Source organism: Mauremys mutica, chromosome 5 (genome assembly GCF_020497125.1).
Source record: "Mauremys mutica isolate MM-2020 ecotype Southern chromosome 5, ASM2049712v1, whole genome shotgun sequence".
NCBI lineage: Eukaryota > Metazoa > Chordata > Testudines > Geoemydidae > Mauremys > Mauremys mutica.
In genome coordinates this window covers 37,887,552-37,909,104 of record NC_059076.1, presented here as the reverse complement: position 1 = coordinate 37,909,104, position 21,553 = coordinate 37,887,552, and the positions used below count along the sequence as shown (strand labels likewise).

The 21,553-nt window shown below is 43.1% G+C and overlaps 1 protein-coding gene across 2 annotated transcripts in view; it reads right to left on the bottom strand.

Moving 5' to 3' along the window:
- The window catches only part of SLC39A8 (solute carrier family 39 member 8), a 71,215-nt gene that overhangs the window by 41,521 nt on the left and 8,141 nt on the right, over positions 1-21,553 (bottom strand). The window contains exons 2-3 of one of the 2 annotated variants that reach the window (XM_045018469.1): positions 5,852-6,124; positions 5,063-5,526 (exon numbers count right to left, since the gene is read on the bottom strand). In XM_045018469.1, coding sequence (XP_044874404.1) covers positions 5,063-5,314 — 252 coding nt within the window. In that variant the 5' untranslated portion in view covers positions 5,315-5,526; positions 5,852-6,124. Of the gene's footprint in view, positions 1-5,062; positions 5,527-5,851; positions 6,201-21,553 lie in introns of those variants that run through there. The other variant, XM_045018470.1, reaches the window with a different exon arrangement.

The following is a 21,553-nucleotide window of genomic DNA, read 5'->3' as shown; positions in this document are numbered from 1 at the left end:
ACAAAATTTAATACCGTATATTGAAGCAGGCAAGTGCTGCTTCTGACTTTCCACTTTTAATTGACCCTTGTAATCTTGTGGTGCCGACGCATTGTAGCTTCATTTTATATCTGCTTACAGGGTGAGAGCGGGGGGGAGGTACCACCATTTTGGGCACCACCAAAAATTATATGAACCTGCCGCCTATGGACAGGAGAGCAGCAGGGGGAGAGACAACTAGTTGCCTGGCTCTGATAGCTCCTCCACCCTGCTCCATGTGTGCAACTGATGCTGTTCCTGTCCCCTACCCCGCCCTCCCTTCATCCCTGGAGTCACCCCTGGCCACTCCGCACTGGGCGTGTCCTCCTGTCTGCTCTGTGGAGGGAGCTTATGGCAGGGTGTCCCTCTCCTCCCACCCATGTACCTGCTTTCCACTAAGCTGGGGTTACAGCACAGGGGGAAATCTGTGTGCGCCGCTGCCTCTCTGGGTCCAAGAGCTGCTAGTATCTGAACAAGCCTAGTTCAGGCTCCTGACCCTGAGTGCTTTCTTAAGGAGACAGCACACTCACTCACGCAGGCACAGACACACTCCCCTCAACACATGCACACACACCCCTTCACAGTCCCCCCCCACACACACACACCCTGCATCCAGGTCACTTCCCCACCTGGGCTGTGCTGAGGCATCAGCAGCTGCTGCTCTCCTGCCCTCCTCTTACACAGCCCGCAGGGGAAGTGACCTGGCTGCAGGAAGCCCTGACATTGCTCCTTACTCCCCCCCATCACAGCCCCCTAGGGCTGCGGGGGGGTGGGGGAGACAGAGGAACAGCAGTCCAGTGGAGGAGCAAGCAGCAATGCCAGCTGCTTTGTGCATCCAAGTCAGTTTCCCAGTGTGGGTGCAGGAGGGGGATGAAAGGGTTAGGGGCACAGTGCAGGGGCCTCAGGAGGTGCAAGGGGTAGGAATGAAGGGGGCACAGTGCAGAGGGCAGGGGTTGGGATGTAGGGGACACACTGTGCAGGGGTTGGGGGGTACAGGAAGGGCAGGGGTTGGGATGTAGGGTATACACTGTGCAGGGGTTGGGGTACAGGAAGGGCAGGGGTTGGGATGTAGGGTATACACTGTGCAGGGGTTAGGGACACATGAGGGGGCAAGTGCAGGGTTAGGGGCTCAGGAGGGAGGTGCAGGGGGTAGGAGTGAAGGGGTACAGGGATTGGGGCACAGAAGGGAAGTGCAGGGGTTGGGATGAAGGGGCACAGTGCAGGGGTAGGGGCACAGGAGGGGGCAGAGGTTGAGAGTAAAAGGGGTGTAGGGATTAGGGGTACAAGAGGGGGAAAAGGCATTAGGGGCAAAGGGGGCACAGTGCAGGGTCTAGGGGGGGAACCAGGGTGGGTAGCCTGGGGAGCCCATGGAGGATCAGGGGCAATGGGGGGGTGCCACACCCACAGAGGCCGAGGCACCAAAATGCAAGTTTGCCCAGGGTGCCATTTTCCCTAAGGCCGGCTCTGAGCTCCTCTATTATGCACAGCACTTGAGTTCAATTATAAAACAAAAGGAAATTCATTTAAGACAGAATAGAGATTCAAATAAAAGCCAGTGAGAGAGATGGGAACAAATTATTAGAATGCATGTGGTTGTTTTATATGTAAAGTCTAAATTTCACTCCTCCTATCTAAAAGGGTCTCTCACCCAAACTTCTCTTCACGGTTTTCAACCAAACCTGGTTGAGATCCCTTTTTCCTGATGCAGATTTGCTGTCCTTTACTCCCTAGGAGAAAGATGCCAGGGTGTCTTTGAACCCCTAAATATACAACAGACCTCTGATGTTCACCTCAATATAAGGTTCCCCTCTGTTTACCTCTTCCCATTAATTTCATACTCAGGTCTCATCAGCTCTTTGTTAGCATTTTACTTAGAATGCTAATAGACTTCTATTAGAGAGACCAGCTGAATGAGGTAATAACTTTTATTGGAACAATTTCTTTTGGTGAGAGACAAGTTTTCAAACCACACAGAGTTTTTCCTTCAGGTCTGAGAAATATGGTCTCTCACCAAGAAGTTGGTCCAGTAAAAGATAATACCTCACCTACCCTGTCTCTTTAATATCCTGGGACCCAGGTGGTGACAAGTACACTACATACTATGAACTCCTACTGAATGACATACAATGCACTATCACCCCCCTTAGAGATAAGTGTCTCCCATTCCCTGCCTGGAAGAGTTTGTCTCAAGACTAGGTACCTTTGAGTGACTGTTTTTTAAACAGACAGACAGAGTGTAAGAAGAATGTGTGGAGTTGTGTGTTTTTATTTATTATATATAAGCACACAACTCCTCACATATTCTCCATAGACATCTCACAATGGTTATTATGTCTAATGTGATACAGGCTTCCAAAAGAGACATTATATAACATTCTTTTGGTGAACTCAGGGGATCCCTCTATACCCCAGCAACCTCTGCCAGTTGCCATCCAGTGGTTCTTCAGTCACACATGCAATCAACACGCTTTGTACAAATACCCGAGTTGCCAAGCATACGTATATATTTGTGAGGACACCTGACAACAGGCTTCTGTACACTGGTGTGAGACAACAACTGAATGCAAATATGCTGAGGGGGTCTATTGGATTGGAAAAACTATTATACAAAGAACAGATATTGCTAACTGCTCAGACTAATAAATACACTCCAAAGTACGTCCAGAATTTTCTCATCTAAATCAAATAGAGAACCCAGCCTATGTAACATGGCTTCCTCTCACTAAAATGGACTTTCGCCAAACAGAATGTAGAAGCAGCATAAGTCTTTCCAGTTAAGCTTCAAGTGAGTTATGATAGATGTGCACGAGGGCAGATATTTTTAAAAAGGGACAACACAAATTTTTCCCCTAGTACCCTGTGCCTGCAGAGGAAAAGGCTGGAGGACTGGGGAAATCCAGTCATTTCTTTTCTTATTTAAAGAAAAGCATTTTCACAACCATAACCAAAACTGCAGACTTATATTTAGTGCACTTAACTGGTAACATTCACACTTTCTCCTTTAAAAAAAGATATACAAAGCATACTGGTACAGTGTTCATCTTGTGAAATTTGAAATAGGTTGGGAGAAGTAAAGACCTTGGGCCCAATTCTATCCCTCTTATAGGGTGACCAGATGTCCCAATTTTATAAGGACAGTCCCGATTTTTGGGTCTTTTTCTTATATAGGCTCCTATTACCCCCCACCCCCGTCCCAATTTTTCACATTTGCTGTCTGGTCACCCTACCCTCTTATGATGAGTTCTACCTTGTTTTCAGTTAGGCTAATTGCAGAGTAAGCATCTACTCAACATGATGAAGGATGGCAGAACTGTACCCTTTATAAACTGCAGCCTTTATAAGGAGTTATGGAAGTATACACCCTGGTTTTTTTTTAATTTTACACACACACACACACCCTACCTACCTCAGTCAGGTACATACAATAAGCAAAAGATCTGCTCTTCAGAAATACACTTATAAGTCATCCCTGGCAGGGATGGCTCAACTGTATCCAGAGAGGGGTTATACAGTAAAATTATTCTCACCCAACCTTCAAATTGGTGGCAGTTTTATAACAAGGGGTTCTTGCCAGCCCTCAAGATTCCCCTTAACCATCTCAATTAAACATACTATTCTGAGATATTAACCATGAAAGTTTATAGAAAACTGAAACTAAGATGACTTTAAAGGCAATACTGAGTCTAATGAGGAAGAGATCTGAGTTGTGTATAGCTAGACTTAGAGGGGAAAAAGGTTATTTTCCTAGACCACCACATATATCCCTATGGCATCTAGCCAGAATATTAACAGATTTATTATCTGATGTAAACAAACAGTTAAGTTCCACTCTTTCAGAATTCTTCATATCTTTTCTTCTTACAAAGGATCTCTATACAGTGGATCTTTTAAAATCAAGTAATTCCCCCACCCCCGCCCTCCACAGGACAACTTCACTGTAGGCCAAATCCTAAGGTTCTACTTACTCAGTTTGGTAGGATTTGACCCTAAAAACACCCATTGACTTTTGTCTGTTGCACCGCTGCTATTATCCAGGAAACTTTCCTGCTTCAGGACCGAGTAAGCAACCTCAGGATTTGATCATATATACAAAATATCACAACTTGCATACAAAAATTCACTGATAATAGTCATGGTTTCCGTCCTTCACTATAAACAGTTTCACTCTAATCTGGTTCCACTGTATGAATAACTTTTGTAAGTACACTGCAAGAAGTGAGCGTCAAATAGTGCAACAGACCTTTGGTCAGTCTACCCCCACACCCAGGCAGAGGATATAATCAGACACAATGCCTGGGAAAATACAGCTGTAATGAGCTTCAGACAAATAAAATGTAATGTCACCTACTATGGAAGAACTTGTGGCAATTAGTTTGCAAGATGTTTTTAAGGGTCTGTTTTTATTAGCTTATTACAAAAATTTAAAAGGAAATAAAATATTTTCTAAATTAAATGGATCCTTTTGGATGGCATCTTATGCACACCTGTGATATGCAACATGTACACATTTTGGATACTTCTCTATTAATTTCTCATAAAGCTCTATAAACCATCTAGCTATTTACATCAATATTTCCATCTCTATATTTATATCTGTATCTTACACACCCTAACTCACCTGTCTTTCAGCACTTAGCCAGACAAGTACCATTTGCCACGCATGGTTAAAACTTTCCTACCTTGAATTCCCCTGGCAAGAAGAACTGCACCGTTATGCTGATCATAGAACCGATATTTCGATGTGGTTTTATTTTATTTCCACCTAACTTTTGAGGTTCTCTACCTGCCTATATGTACCTTCAATTGCAAAGAAATAAAATGGGTGGGAAATCAGCCGCGGGTGTCAGCGGCCCCATCAGCGTGAATTCTCACTGTGCCTGTTTCAGGGCTTCCCCATCACCACAGTGCCTAGGCTCCCCCTGAAGCAAACCTGGGCTCTCCGCAGCGCCTGGGGCTAGGCTGAACTTGGAGAGCAGCAGCGATGGGACGGAGGGTTTGCTCCCTCCAGAGGAAGGCCCGCTGGCGCGGCGCGGGCGCGCAGTACCTCGTTGTGGTGCAGGTGGTGCTGTCCCTGCAGCGCTGCCCCCTGCTCCCGCGCGGCTCCCAGCGTCTGCAGCAGGTGGTTGAGCTGGGCGGCCGAGAGGCTGCGGTTCTCCCCGAACAGGCTCAGCAAGTCCTCGGCGAAGCCCCCCGCGGCCGTGGGGCCGCCCTGCTGCGGGGCCCGCGCACCCGCGGCCAGCGGGCCGAATGCCGCGGCAGCTGCCAGCACTAGGGCCGCCACCGCCACGCGGGGCATCCCGGCGCCGCCCGGCGCTGCAGCAGCCGCCGGGACCGAGCGCGGGGCGCTGCTCGCCGCTGGCCCCCGGGCTCCGCGCCGCTTCCCACGCGCTCCGTCCCGGCTCCGCTCCCGCAGCTTCCCCACGCTCGCTGCGTCTCCCCGGCGGGAGGCGGGTAGGGGCCGGCTGCAGCCTCCGCGCCCTGGACCGAAGAAGCGGCGCCTCGGCGCGCCTGATAAGAGAGCACAAGAGACGGGGCGATGAGGCAGCGCGCAGCTCCCAGCGGGCTCCCCGCGTGCGGTGTCTCTCGCCCCGCGGAGCCAGACCCGGGCGAGGCTCCGCCGCAAACCCCGCGGCGTCCCGGACTCTCCAGCGCGCTCAGCGGGAAGCCGCCGCCGCCGCCCCCCCAGAACGCTCCGAGGAGCAGGAATATTTTCAGCCTCCTTAAAAACTCGCTCCCCACTCACAGCCCCCTCCCCCCGCCTTGCAGTCCCGCGGTCACACACGCTGCGCGACCCCCAGAGCCGCTCATCCCGCCTCGCACGCCCCGTCCTCACCCGCTCTCTCTGCCTCCTTCCCAGCCCTGCCTCTGCCCAGATAAAGGCTAGAGGAGGGGCACGTGCTGCAGTTCCACCGCCCCGCACGGGTACGTCGTCCGGCCTTTGCACTGGCTCCGGGGTTAAAGATCGGTCGTGCAGCTCAGCGGCTTCGGCATCTTACTTCCCCCAGCCAGAGAGCCGCCGACGTGAGCTGGGTTAGAGACTAGATCCTGCTCCCTAGGTACCGCCCCGCATGCTCCCTAGCAGCGTGTGGCTGAACCGAAGCCTGGGCTGGGAAATAACCGATTTATCGGTCAGGCGTGGCAGGCACGGAGAAGTGGCGCTAGTTCTCCCATCCCAGACCAAAAGACTCCCCCCTCCCCTTCGCTCCTCAGAGGCGGGTCTCTCTCCCGCACGCCTGACCGTGTCCTTTTCCAGCTGGGGTTGAAGTCAGAGATAAAAGCGGGAACTCCACAGCTGATACAGCCAACGGAATGTTGCGGGATGAGGGTGCAGGGCACGAATTCTGGGCGAGTGCTCCGTACCCAGAGTGCCAGCTGCCTCCCATTAGCCCTACCGAAAAAGTCTCCCCTTCTAATATGTTGTTATTAATATTTATCAGCGCTTCACAGCTGGTTTTTAATTCCAGGGAATCCCTTGCTCTTCAACTACTCTTGCTTTAAGAGGTAATTTATTATTAACGGAGCTGTGAAGCTCATGACAAAAACCAGTATTATTGTAAGCCTGCTATCCCCACAATATAGCAAAGGGCTAGACTGTGTCACAACCACTTAACCCATAGAAGGGGTCTGATTGTTATGCCACCACAGGAGCACCCCAAGGAAAAATATGACTCAAGAAGCCATAGGGAACCCAAGAAGCCACAACTCCTTTGATTCCCCCTCCCTTGCTCCAGAGTAGTGGTTCTCAACCAGGGGTACGGGTATTCCTTGGGGTACACAGAGGTCTCCCAGAGGGTACATCAACTCATCTAGTTGAGTTTTACAACAGGCTACATAAAAAGCACTAGCAAAGTCAGTACAAATTAAAATATCATACAGACACTGACTTGTTTATACTGCTCTATATATTATACACTGAAATGTAAATACAATATTTGTATTCCAATTAATCTATTTTATAATTATATGGTAAAAATGAGAAGGTATGCAATTTTTCATTAATAGTGTGCTGTGACACTTTTGTGTTTTTATGTCTCATTTTGTAAAAAGTAGTTTTTAAGTGGGGTGAAATTTGGGAGTATGCAAGACAAATCAGACTCCTGAAAGGGGTACAGTAGTCTGGAAAGGTTGAAAGCCACTGCTTCAGAGGTTAATAATTTGCTACTGTACTTGGCTCTGCTAAGAGAAATTACTACACCTCCTCCTCCTCTTCCTCCTCCTGACTCAGCTCTGCTGGCTGGCATGTTGTGGGTTCTGAACTGACTCTGTTCCCTCTTCCACCCTCTGTCCACTCCCCACATACCTGTCTTGAGGTCTGAAGAGGTGGGAGGAGGGAAGGAAGCCATTTCCAGGCAGATTTTTCTTAAGAAGCACAGCACTGTAAATTAGGGTTTGTCTGCTCAGGGAGTTACTGCAGGATAACTCCATGTGTGGACACTCTTGTTTTGGAATAAAAGTGTCTTGTTCCTATTTAGCTTAACCCATGTGGCATCCCCCGTTTTCAAGCAGGAGTCACTCAATGTTGATAGCACTTGAGTCTGCTGACACAGCTTTCCAGATATAGTCTCTCCACTACAAAAGTGCATGTCAAGTTCCTGCCACAAAATGGGTGATTTAATCCACAATTATGGGTGTGATTACAAATAGTGTTCATAAAACCAAACGGAATCCATAATTGGACACAGATATATTCCCCCAAACTGTCACATTCATTATTTAGATCAGAGGTGTTTAAAAAAAAATCTTAAGGATATAAACTCTCATGCTTCAGGACATCCACCAACCACTAGGTGCCTCAGGTTAGGAAGAAATTTCTCCTATAAGTAAGTTATTCTATAACTGTGTATTATGAGGTTTCTTGCACATTCCTTTAAATCATTTGGTATTTACCACAATCAGAGGCAGGAGACGGGTCTAGATGGTTCACTGGTCTGATGTGGTATCACAATTCCTATGTGGCAATAAAACCTGTGTCTCATCAAGATGTAGGTATTAAGGGAGCACATCACCAACAACAGAGGTAAATCATTGTAGCTCTCTGGAGCTATGTCGCTTTAGCTGAACTGATGATCTGGCCCTAGCTATGTGTTTGGCCCAAAACTTCCTGTGGCTTGAAACCAAAGTTTTACATTCTGAGGGCCTTGTAGCCTGGATAACAGAACTGTGATGGAAATGTGGTCAAAGACACTTTATTCACAAATAAAACTTCTTAGTATAAATTCTATAAAAACAATTTCAATGTGACAAAACATCATGAAGCAAAGAAACTGTCAGTGATGTCACTGGCGAGCAGAAAAATACACAATGAGAACTATATTTATACAAGTTCTACTCTACCCTGCCACTCCCATAATTAGATGTCCTTTTCCCATTCCTCCCTGCAGTCTACACTGAAATGAAAGGTGTAGGTGACAGAGAGCTGACTACACTGGCTTTTTGCAACACAAGGTTTCTACTGTGGCAAAAAAAAACCTTGGCTCCCACTTTCTTTAGGGTACTTTCCATCTGCTATGCACCACTGAGGCGGAAAACAGGAGGCAGAACTGGGGCCTAAGATGCTTTCTGCTTCAATGTATCCATCTGTAAGATGGATGTAGTAATGTCTAGTTAGGTGTAGCAGGTGCTTTGGAATTTAAGATTTGCAAATGCTTTCAGATGAGTGGATGAACAGTGCTAGATAACTATAGACTACTAGTACATTTTTGTCAAAACCATACATTGATTGAGATATAGACACTCTCAAAGTTGTGCTGTCTTTGTTTTAAATTGCAGAATTGATTAAAGTCCCCCATTTTCTCAGCAACTATATGTAAATGATAATAAAAACAGTATAATTAAATAAACAAACTCTTATTTGCATTAGAGATTCAGCCCATATTTGCATAATGCTGCGAGTTCAAGGAATTCCTGGGCAATTCCAGTGGGAATTATTTTCTGTTACCAATCCTCTACAGAATGAAAATCCTCCTCTGCTTGGGGGATAGCCAAAGGTTTTTTTTTCCTCATGGAGTGATACATTCTTACTCTTTTGGTTAAAAGAGCTTCTAAGCTGAATGTTATATGAAAAGACCATCAAAGAGCTAGAAAGTAGTATTAAGTAAGATCAAACGGGTCATATATGTTTAGAACTATTTGTAGAATTGAAGGGTTAATTAAGATTGTGTGTGTGTATGTATATATATATAATCTTAATATATGCCAAATATAGTGTTTGTTCCTTAGATAACGAATCAAGGAAGTAGTTTCCCTTGCAGTCAAGTCTGGCAATGAATCTAACCAAATCTTGTAGAGCCACTGAGGTGAAAGAACAACATACAACATTACTCTTTTGTATTCCGTGGTCCGATTCAGCACTTTCTTGCATCTTCTTGAGTTATTTTCACCTGTACAATGTGAGGGCACATCGGGCAAGATAATGGAATATCATGCCTGTAACTAGCAATTCAGTTCTTCATAGAGCACCAAACCCAGCCTTGGTGTGAGTGAGTGAATCTTACTGACACCCACTTACACCAAAGGTGGATTGGCTTGTACTGTTTTTTATTATTTATTAGATATCTCAAATTCAGATCTGTATGAATGAAATAAAGAATCTGACTGACCGAAAATTATTTTACATTCTATAGTTTGGTGGATAAGATGCATATATCCCTCACACCAACATTTTTTCCAGGATACTTCATTCAAGTAATTTGTTCTTAAATGAGATGTGAAAAAAGTATTTAGGTGGTAGTTACTGTAAATTACTTTCCTTTTAAAAACTATAACCTGTAGTTAACCACCCAGGAATAAAGCAATCCATATAAATGCAGTTGGATATTTCAGTAGAAATATGGCTATTGGTGTGTAAAAATATTGGGCAAACATCTATTGCATCTTCCCTTAATTTTTATTTTCCAGATTGGTCTACTCAGTTGTTACTACTGGACTTCCTGCAGATTTTTTTAAAGTTAGTTTGAGGGATTCTGGCATTTTTTGGAAACAGGGTCATGATTGTTCTAGATTCTACTGCCTGGTAATCATAACATTCAAAGAGATAAACAGTATACCAGCCCAGATCCTCAGCTGGTATAAACTGATTCAATTCAGTGTTGCCAAATCTTGAATCTTGCGTTATTTGGTGATTTTCTTAAATCCCTGGCTCTTGGTGCATGTAATTAGGTGACAATATCGGGTTTTATTTTTATATTTTAAAGTAAGTTTGAAGCCCTCATAGTTGCCTAGAAAAGCTGGAAAATATGACCCAAGTGTACTCTAAAGACTCAAAAAGCAGAAGGCAAATAAAAGGCATCTATAATTTATTGCCCAGGATTTTATAGAAGCATCTCATCTCTACTACCTGTACTTTCCATTCAAGTTCCGTAAAATCCTGAGCATCTCCTACTTTGACCATGTCACTAATGAAGAGGTCTGCAACATCATCACCCAGTGCGCTGGGTCATATGAAGACCTCCTTATGACCCTGAAGAAGCACAAGCTGAAGTGGTACGGCCATGTAACAAGATCATCTGGCCTATCCAAGATCATCCTCCAAGGCACAGTATAGGGGAAGAGAAGAAGAGGTAGACAGAAGAAGAGATGGATTGACAACATAAAAGAGTGAGTAGGAATGGACTTCGCGGAGACTCAAGCACTGTCACACAGTTGTCAGGGGTGGAGACAATTGGTTGATTGCTCATCGATGATGGTGCCCCAATGACCAATGCGGTTATAGGAGTGATGATGATGATGATAATTTATTGGGTTTTTAAACCTCAAGATTTTTAAGACAAGCTCATGATTTTGGGAGGCCCGACTCATGATTTTTGAATGCTTGGAGTTGGCAATATTGCTGTAGAGCTAATTTATCTCATCTGAAGATAACAGTTAAGAGGAAAGTTATAGAAATATAAATTGATTGATGTTCTAAGGTATGTTTCTTAGGAACAAGGAATTGCTCTGTTTAATGAAGACAGTGGGAGTTCTGGATTTGCAAGAAAACAGAATCAAGCCTCAATTTTTTTAAGAAAAAGTGGTTTCTTAGTGACTGTGAAGTGGGTAGAAAGATATTACTGAGGTACAAGAAAGACTTAAAAACTGTAGAGGGCTATTCTGATATCACACAGTGTTACATTGGTATAACTGCTTTGAATTCAACTCCTAATTTACTCTGGAGTAAGTGAGATCAGAATCAAGCCCACTGTTTGTGTGTGTATATATGTATATACACACACCTCTACCCCGATATAATGCGACCCAATATAACACAAATTCAGATATAACGTGGTAAAGCAGCGCTCCGGGTGGGCGGGGCTGCGCACTCCGGTGGATCAAAGCAAGTTCTATATAACGCGGTTTCACCTATAATGCAGTAAGATTTTTTGGCTCCCAAGGACAGCGTTATATCGGGGTAGAGGTGTGTGTGTGTATACTTTGCAACTCAGGTAAAAAAATGAATATATGCTAGAAGAAATATCTGGTATTTTGGCTTCCTTTTCATTTCTATCTGGGCAAAAGAATGTATTTGGTACGAGATTGTCACTCTGTAACAAAATGATTTTTATAGTGTGATGTATTGATATATTATGTACTTTTTCTAAAAAAACCCAGCACATTATATGTAATGTTTCATCAGAACAGTTTTCCATTTGCTGTTCTTTGTGTATTTTTTCTTGTCTTCTTTTTTAAACTTAATAAACAATTAAAAAGTTACACATCACAGATATTAATGAAGGATTCCGTGCTAGATCCTGCTCCTATTGGATTTAGTGATAAAATTCCCATTAAGTTCCAGGGGAGCAGGATTAAGCTTCTAAAGAATTGTATTCCACTTGTCCCCAATATTTTCCCACTTTACATATCAAACGCAGAGTTTCATGTTGTGATGTCTTAGGCAAATAACATGCCAGCCTTAGGCCTGGTCTACACTGGGGGTGGGGGGTGGGGCATTTGATCTAAGTTACACAACTTCAGCTACATGAATAATGTAGCTGAAGTCTACTTACTTAGATTGACTTACCGTGGTGTCTTCACCACGGTGAATCAACTGCTGATGCTCCCCTGTTGACTCCACCTGCGCCTCTTGCGGTGGTGGAGTACAGGAGTTGACGGGAGAGCGCTCGGGGATTGATTGACCCCTGCTGGATCGATTGCTGCCCGCCGATCTGGCTGGTAGTGTACACATACCCTTAGAAAGGCTGCTTTCCTAATGCTGCACTGTCACAGTTTGCAGAATAGTATTGCTGTGGTAATCAATCATAACGTGTGTCATCACTGAGGTATTTTTTATTAGCTGTAATATCCCATATGTAGTTTGCTGTACTGAGAACAAGGAATCTTGACTCATGTAAAAAGTTACATTATGCAACAAGTTTCAGCCAGCCATATAGGTGTTACTGGTTCTACAACTCCCTTTTTACAAGTTAAGTAGTTCTTTCTCTGGGAAGGCGTAAAATTGTTTATCTGAAGAGGCATATGCAATCCTATCTACAGTTTGCAGATACCTATCCAATGTGTAAGTATATATTTAAATATATATTTAAAAGCAATGTCTCCTAGACAAGCAGAGGCTATCTCAGTACTAAAACACCCAGGCCAAGCACATATTCACCGACACTGTTTTCTATATTCACTTGCAATGCTGCAATATACATGCACTTTGCCATAAGGTGGATGTAAAAAAAAATTTGACTTTTTTGGGCAGCCATGAAATAATCTCATTAAAAAGATGTATTTTAATAAAGGATGAGTGTCTGCTTTCAAAACATGATCTAAATGGATTTCAACAGATGAAACATGGACAGGTCCTCAAAGCAGTATTTGACAGGTCTTAGTAAAATATAACATAACTGCATACCATGCTCTCTAAAGGGTAACATGGACTGCACATTAATTCACTTCTTAACTTTGCTTAACACCAGAAACTTTCTCCTAGCCTCATTAGACTCACCTGAAACTGTGTAATACAACTGTAAATCAGGCAAACTCATGCATGGAAATACTGACCCCTCCTTGTTTACAGAAGACCCATCAATGGGCGTTGGTTCAGATTCTAGAACAGGAACACTTTCTATGTTCTGGGGTGTAGGATTTGGGGGTTCTGCAACTCTATGGGATGCACAGCATAGTGGTGTGGAGGTTCATTGCACAGGGGGGAGGGGTTGTGGAAATAGATTGCAAGGGAGGAGAGGGTGAGGTTTGTGAACCTACAGCTACACAGGTTATTACTTTTATTTATTTGTATTATAGTAATGTTTAGGAGCTTCAATAAAGATCCAAAGCTCCACTGGACTAGACACTATACAGACACACAATAATAGACAGTCCCATTCCCAAAGAGCTTGGAATTTAAATACACAAGGTTTTGAAAGAAGAATTGCCATCTTCATTTTAAGGCCATGGAGCTGAGACACAGAGAAATTAAGTGATTTTCCCAAGGTCACATAGGAATTCTGTGCCAGAGCTAGCAATCAAATCCACATCTCTTGAGTCCCAGTCTAATGGCTTAAGCACAAGACCATCCTTCTTCCATCTGGTTCAATTCCTTCTTCCCACTACAGAGAGGAACTCTGGGCCTACTGTAGCCTTAAGGCCACAGTAGAAGCTGCAGAGTACAATCTAGGGGGAAGAGTCCTTCTATCCATCCTCTCCACCAGCCCAACTACAAATGCTCAATGCACAGCTCATTTATTCGGGCTCTGCGCTGATACTAGGATTTGATCCTTAATATTAAAATCCCTTTATTTCTATGTTTTCCACTGGTAAAACCAACTTTCTGGTTAAAATTAAGATTTACTTTACAATCCCATTGTTATTTTGTGAGGTAATGCATCAAACCAGTCCCAAAAGAGAATTACTATCTGTCTTCCTTCCAAAAGAAAAAGAAAAGTGAATGGGACTTCTGGGACTGCTGGGTGTCTCTAAAAAAAGGCTATTGGGTCTAGTCCTATCCCAAGAAATTGCCTGTATAGGGTCCAGAAAGAGGACTGAGCATAACAAGGGCAGAGACCAAGAGGAAGTCAGCACTGTACTTTTTCCCTCTCCCTCAGAGGGAGGAAGGATGGGGAACAAACTGGATTGTAACAATAGCTGAACCAGAGGAACCAAGTTATACGCATCTCCCTACCCAGAAAGTGATGTCAACAAGGGAAAGAACTGGATGGTTGCAACAGCAGCAGTCAATGCAATATTTTTAGTACAAATTGACCGAGGCACAAAGTTAGGATCTGAATCTGAATTTCCCCAAAGTTTCAGGATGTTTAGATCTGGAACTTATTTTCATTGGAATGTTGCAGAGAGCCATTTGCTATAATGTCTTTTGAATTACAAATACTGTAACACATATAATAGAAAATGTGAATGTTAAAGGTTTTGGAAAATTCTGTACATTATAAAGTAAGATGGAAAAAATGCTCTGTTGTAATTTATATGGGCCAAATCCTATGGAAAAATGGGAGAGTATGTGAATAAGGATAAAGGAAAAATGGAGTGGAAATTGATTAAGAATCTCAGGATTTTATCCTAGGGTATAATAAGAGGGTCATGAAAAGTAGCCAGAAAGAAGAGGATACAGAAATGAATAGACGAGAGAGTAATGTAGCAGATTTAAGTGTACTGAATTACAGAAAGTCGCCTAATTACAGTGTCACCATTAAAAAGTCAGCATTTACAATACCATGGTATCACACTGTGGTATCTGAAATAGCACAGTATTGCCCTGTATTTAGAATAAGAAACAGCTTTGCTATTTCAAATACTATGGTGTGGTAAACATTGCCATTTTAATTATGAACACGATAGATACTGGGCCAGATCTTCAGATGATGTAAATTGGCATGGCTCTGTTGGTTTCAGTGGAGTGAGTCAATTTGCACCAGTGGAGACTCTGGCTCATTATTTCTTTAAATGAGTTTACAGAAGTGGGAGTAGAGAAGATGAGTGCAAAAAGTAGAGAAAACCATGCTGCAAGATTCTAAAGAGGGCAGATGTTAGCAGTAGGAATAACTGTTTGGAAAAAAGTTCAGTGGAACAGTTTCATGTCAAAAAATGCAGCTCGATTGAAAATGAAAGATTTTGCAAAACTGTATCAATTTAACCAAAAATTTGTTTCAGAGAAAACAAAGGGGAAAAGTTCCAAAAATGCCAAAATGAACCGTTTACATTTTTCATTTAGAAATATATTTTAATTTCAGAATTTTAAGTTTTTAAATTAGATATGTATTATAGAATAAACTTTTTTTTTAAAGCAAAATCAGTATGTTTTGATTTTTATCTGAACAAAATGTTTCAGTCAATCCAAAATGATTTTTTTCTGGCTTTTCTTTTGCAGAGGATTTCAAAATTTCCAAATTGGAACAAAACCAAATTTTGAAATATAAAAATCCTCTGTGAAATGGAATTTCCATTCTTTTCAGAGCTCTAGAAAAAAATCCTTCTAAGCTATGGGCCAGGTAAGAGCTTTAAGACTCTGGGTATGTCTATACTGCAACATAAGCCTATGCCTGACCCCTTTTGTCTCTGCACTGCAATTGCACTAACTCAGATTCAGGGTCCTAGGACCCTCCTGCAGGGCTGGAGGGTCCAAGCTCAAGTTAAGCTGGAACCCAGGGGCTGAGCCCTATTGCTTTGCAGTGTAGATACAGCCCAGCTTGACTGGGGTCCTAGGAGTCACCTGGAAGTATCCCACAATTCCATGGGACAACTGCCTTAGTCCTTTCTATCCCAACAATCTGCAATCCGCTCTATGGCAAATGGAAGCTACACCCCTGCTTTGAAAACAGCAGCAACTCAGTTCAGCGTTAACCCGTTCTCTTCTGCCAGCATACTATCAGAGAACCTCCTGGGTTTGCAATAAAGCCTTTTGCAAAGTGAGCTGCTTCAAACGTCCTATAATGTGAGTAGGGTGGGCAGCAAAGTTTTCCCACAGTGCACCACAGTCCTAGGACTAGAGCAGCCACATTTTGGGGTGGGGGGGGCACTAGGAACTCTGGGATATGATTACTTTGACACAGATCTACGCACTGCAGTGTGGACACCAAAGCCCTAGGTTTGAGCATGGGTTAGAAAAGTTGTAACATACAGTTAAAATTCAGTGCAGATGCTCAAGCCCAGGGTTCCCTAACATGGGTCAGCTGACTCATGTCCCACTAACCCTGGGCTTACATTGCAGACATACTCTCAGTGACTGGTTTAAGTTAGCAGGAACTTTGTAAACATGTAGAGGAAGAGAAAGTTCTGAGAAGAAATAACTGGACCATGACAACTAAAAGCTCCAGTTAAATTGGATTTATCTGTTGGTTATGAGAGAAACAGAAGGAAAGGAGTGTTGATGTGTCAATATTAGTCTGACTAGCTAGGTATGTTAGTCTCAGAAGGTTTGTTTGATGGATAACGTGTTTGCATTGTGCATTATGGGCTTGATTCTGTAAATGTGCAGATGGTTGTGAAACAGCAATACTAATCCACCAGCAGAGCTAGGGGCATGATGCTTTGTTACTCACAATCCAGTAAAGTGGAGTAAACTGAAAGGATTGGGTGATACAGGTTGTTAGGCTGGTGAGAACACTGTGTCCAGTTCATATTACAGCACTGTGTGAGACATTGTTTTCTTGGACATATTTCTGTGTTAATAACCTGCTAATCATGCTTGAGTGAGCCACTAACTACTGGAGCCCGAAGGGTGAAATCCTGACTCCACTGAAGTCAGTGGGAGTTCACCTTAGGGTTTGAGGGACTGGGAAATCTACATTGGTGATATAATGGTATAACCTGGGAATAGGAGAACTCAGGTTAAATTTTAAATGTCTGGTGCCAATTTACATACATGGGGGGAGGGGAGGAAGAGTGTATTTCTGAAAAATGCTACTGATAGACTTTGACTGTTGACCTGATTTTTGTTGCACCAGGGTTACACAGCTACACTTCCACCAGTTCAGGATACACTGGCATGAAACTGGTATAGTAAAGTAGAGACTCAGATCCTATATCTCTAAAAGTGCAAACTGTCTGCCTTAAAACAAATATCTGCTGCACATACACAGTACTCAGTATTTTAATTTCAGATTAATTACCAGAAAAAATCCAGTCACGTATGAACTCCTCAGTTAGTACTAACAGCATACCAACTTTCCAATTTAAAAGTTCAGCCATTTTTGGTGTTTTCTGAGTAATAAATGCAAAACTGGACTAAAAACACCACAATAACTTTAACAGCACACTCCAAGGTATTTTGCTCATATCACTGGCACGGTGCTAAACAGCCTGAGTCAACAGATAAGATAATTTGATTTGAGGGATGGTCATGTGGAGTCCTGTTGTGGAGTCCTATGGATCTGAGAGGTGGTCATGGGATGCAGAATTACCATGTGAACACACCAGTTTTGTGTGTTGCGGATGAGAGCTTTCACATTACTTGAACATTTGTGGCTTCCTAACTGCACCATTGGCTAGTATTCGAAACCTAGCTCCCTTTCCCTCTGTCTCTCTTGGAAAACAAGAAAAAATTCTTTTTCCACACAGTACCTGTGGAATTCATTGCCAGAAACTGTCTTTGAGGCCAGATTGGACATTTATATGGATAATGAAAATACAGTTATATTAGATGGGATTTTAAAAAATAAAATTGGAAGGGATATGAACCTTCATGCCTAAATGATGGGGATTAGACAAAAACTTGCCTATGGGCAGATGATTCAATAATTTCCCACTTTGGGGCTTCTTGCATCTTTAACTGAAGCATTTAGTGCTGCTCACAGTTGAAGACATGATACTGGACTAAATGGACCACTGGTGTGATCCTGTAAGGTGATTCCTGTCCTCCAGTAAGATTTATTTAAATTTAAATTGCAACTGGCTTAAAAAAAAAACTATAGACTTCACTTATTGTGAACTAGCATAAGTTTCCATTTCTTTTTCACTGAAACACTTGCACTTGTGCATAAGCAAAAACAAGAGCACTCTAAATACTTCCCTACCTGTAAATAATTTACAACAAAAATATTTAATATATGCAGTCAAATGCACGTGTAGACTCATTGGCTATGTACACTTCTTGAGAACTGCTATGAAAAGAGTCCATTATTTTCAGTAGTAAAGAAAGTTAAAGAGAATATTCCATTTACAATGCCACTGAATGTAACTTGTGAATTTAAATTTCACTAACTTATATCCTTTTTCACCACGTGAAGCACCTTGTTATTAATTTCTCAAGGTTCTTTCCAAATTAATGAAAGAGGGAAACAGGTACAGTTCAATGAAACTGTAAAAGACTTAACCTTTTGGGTGCTGTATGTGTACACTAATGGCTTGAGCCAAAGCCCTCTGAAGTTACTGGGAAGACAGTCATCAGGCTCCTAATATGTTGAATATAGTAATATTTCCAGACACATGTTTGTACACTGCCATATTCACAGCGAGGGTGGTGGTTTCTTTCTGACATTCATTCTCCCATCTAAGTTCTACCACTAGATGCAATCATTGCATCATGCAGTGCTCTCCCACCCCCATTATGCCTCAATATTACATGCTATTTCTCTCTTAGCAAAGACTAAGGGAAAATATCAGATATGAAGTTCCTATGCTTCCCTGAAAATCTCATTTAATGTAGTTTTAATAGACGATAGACTGCATACTTGTGCCAAAGTGTTTCATTGTTTTTTGAATGACTTGTCTTGTATGGTAACTGGGAGGCACTATCAGTGGTTGGTATGAAATGTAAATGTGCTTCACTTAGCTTTTATTACTTTTATGACTATTAAAAATAAGTATGGAATGATTTTTCTGGCACTTACTGAAAGGTCTTTATATATTGTACAATTTCTATAGTTGCTGGATAGTTATTTTCAAATTGTGCATATTTTTATTGGAATTTGAGGAATTTTAGTGAGAAATTACTGTTTCCCATGTATTGTCGGTATGGTAGAATAGCAGGAAAAAAAATATTTGGGCACATTTGTTTTGTGAATTTCACTTGGTGCTCCAGTTACAATGGTACCTTTGCTTGTGTGACCTTTTCTGAAGTAAAGAGTTTACAGTCAGACCCTAAATTAGAATTATAGAAGATTAGGGTTGGAAGAGACCTCAGGAGGTCATTTAGTCCAACCCCCTGCTCAAAGCAGGACCAACACCAACTAAATCATCCCAGCAAGAGCTTTGTCAAGCTGGGCCTTAAAAACCTCTAAGGATGGAGATTCCACCACCTCCCTACGTAACCCATTCCAGTGCTTCACCACCCTTCTAGTGAAATAGTGTTTCCTAATATCCAACCTAGACCTCTCCCACTGTAACTTGACACCACTGCTTCTTGTTCTGTCATCTGCCACCATTGAGAACAGCTCACCCTAGCTCCATCCTCTTTGGAACCCCCCTTCAGGTAGTTGAAGGCTGATATCAAATCCCCCCTCACTCTTCTCTTCTGCAGACTAAATAAGCCCAGTTCCCTCAGCTTTGCCTCATAAATCATGTGCCCCAGCCCTCTAATCATTTTTGTTGTTCTCCATGGGACTCTCTCCAATTTGTCCACATCCTTTCTGTAGTGGGGGGCCCAAAACTGGACACAATACTCCAGATCTGCTGGCAATGCTTCTACTAATGCAGACCAATATGCCATTAGCCTTCTAGGCAACAAGGGCACACTGTTGACTTATATCCAGCTTCTCATCCACTGTAATCCCCAGGTCCTTTTCTGCAGAACTGCCGTTTGGCTAGTAGGTCCCCAGCCTATAGCAGTGCATGGGATTCTTCCATCCTAAAGTGCAGGACTCTGCACTTGTCCTTGTTGAACCTCATCAGATTTCTTTTTGCCCAATCCTCCAATTTGTCTAGGTCACTCTGGACCCTATCCCTACACCTCCAGTGTATCTACCATTCCATCAGTATTCAATTGCTTTTTCAGTTGGAATTTTACAGTTCCTTTTAGATTACACCCACCTCAGCTCATTAAACCAGAACAATAGCCAACTCAACGGTGAGATTCTTGGGCACATGTATATGTATACTTTTTCTGAAATGACTGCTGCCAAGACTGAAATGACTGGCGCAAACCTCCACTGAAGTGAATGGGAGTTTTGCCATTGGCTTCAGTAAGGACAGGATTTCACCATACATTTTTAGCCTAGCCTTAGCAAGGCATGTGTATGTGTGTGTTTGCACGTGTGCAATCATGCCAGTAGTGTATACAAACCAAAAAATGGAAGGGGTTTTTTTTTGTGATCAACGGCTCCATGTCTAGTTGGCAGCCGGTTTCAAGTGGAGTGCCCCAAGGGTCAGTTCTGGGGCCGGTTTTGTTCAATATCTTCATTAATGATCTGGAGGATGGCGTGGACTGCACTCTCAGCAAGTTTGCAGATGACACTAAACTGGGAGGAGTGGTAGATACTCTGGAGGGTAGGGATAGGATACAGAGGGACCTAGACAAATTAGAGGACTGGGCCAAAAGAAACCTGATGAGGTTCAACAAGGACAAGTGCAGAGTTCTGCACTTAGGACAGAAGAATCCCATTCACTGTTACAGACTAGGGGCCGAATGGCTAGGAAGCAGTTCTGCAGAAAAGGACCTAGGGGTTACAGTGGACGAGAAGCTGGATATGAGTCAACAGTGTGCCTTGTTGCAAAGAAGGGTAACAGCATTTTGGGCTGTATAAGTAGGGGCATTGCCAGCAGATCGAGGGACGTGATCATTCCCCTCTATTCGACATTGGTGAGTCCTCATCTGGAGTACTGTGTCCAGTTTTGGGCCCCACACTACAAGAAGAATGTGGAAAAATTGGAAAAAGTCCAGAGGAGGGCAACAAAAATGATTAGGGGACTGGAGCACATGACTTATGAGGAGAGGCTGAGGGAACTGGGATTTAGTCTGCAGAAGAGAAGAATGAGGGGGGATATTTCAACTACCTGAAAGGGTGTTCCAAAGAGGATGGATCTAGACTGTTCTCAGTGGTAACAGATGACAGAACAAGGCGTAATAGTCTCAAGTTGCAGTGGAGGAGGTTTAGGTTGGATATTAGGAAAAACTTTTTCACTAGGAAGGTGGTGAAGCACTGGAATGGGTTACCTAGGAAGGTGGTGGAATCTCCTTCCTTAGAGGTTTTTAAGGTCAGGCTTGACAAAGCCCTGGCTGGGATGATTTAGTTGGGAATTGGTCCTGCTTTGAGCAGGGGGTTGGACTAGATGACCTCCTGAGGTCCCTTCCAACCCTGAGATTCTATGATTCTATGAGTCAGCACTAATATCCTTACATTGCTCAAAGTGATTTTCAGTATGCTTGGATGATCTTTAAAAAGGAAAGAAAAAGAAAAGAACCTTGCTCAAAGTGGTAACATCAGAAGACTTCTCAGAGACAGCTATCTTCAGGGCAGTGAGAACAACGCACTTGTTGCATTAATGCCCATTGTTGGGAAAATAACATTACTTGATCAGGTCTAATCAAACCTACTGGTAACTGCCATTTGACCTGCTGATATGAAGCTCCAGCAGTAATCATGCACTGCCTCATTCTGCCAAAGTCTCCACAGTACCATTGCCAACAGTGGAGTTTGTGCCACCTTGCTGGTACATCTTGCAA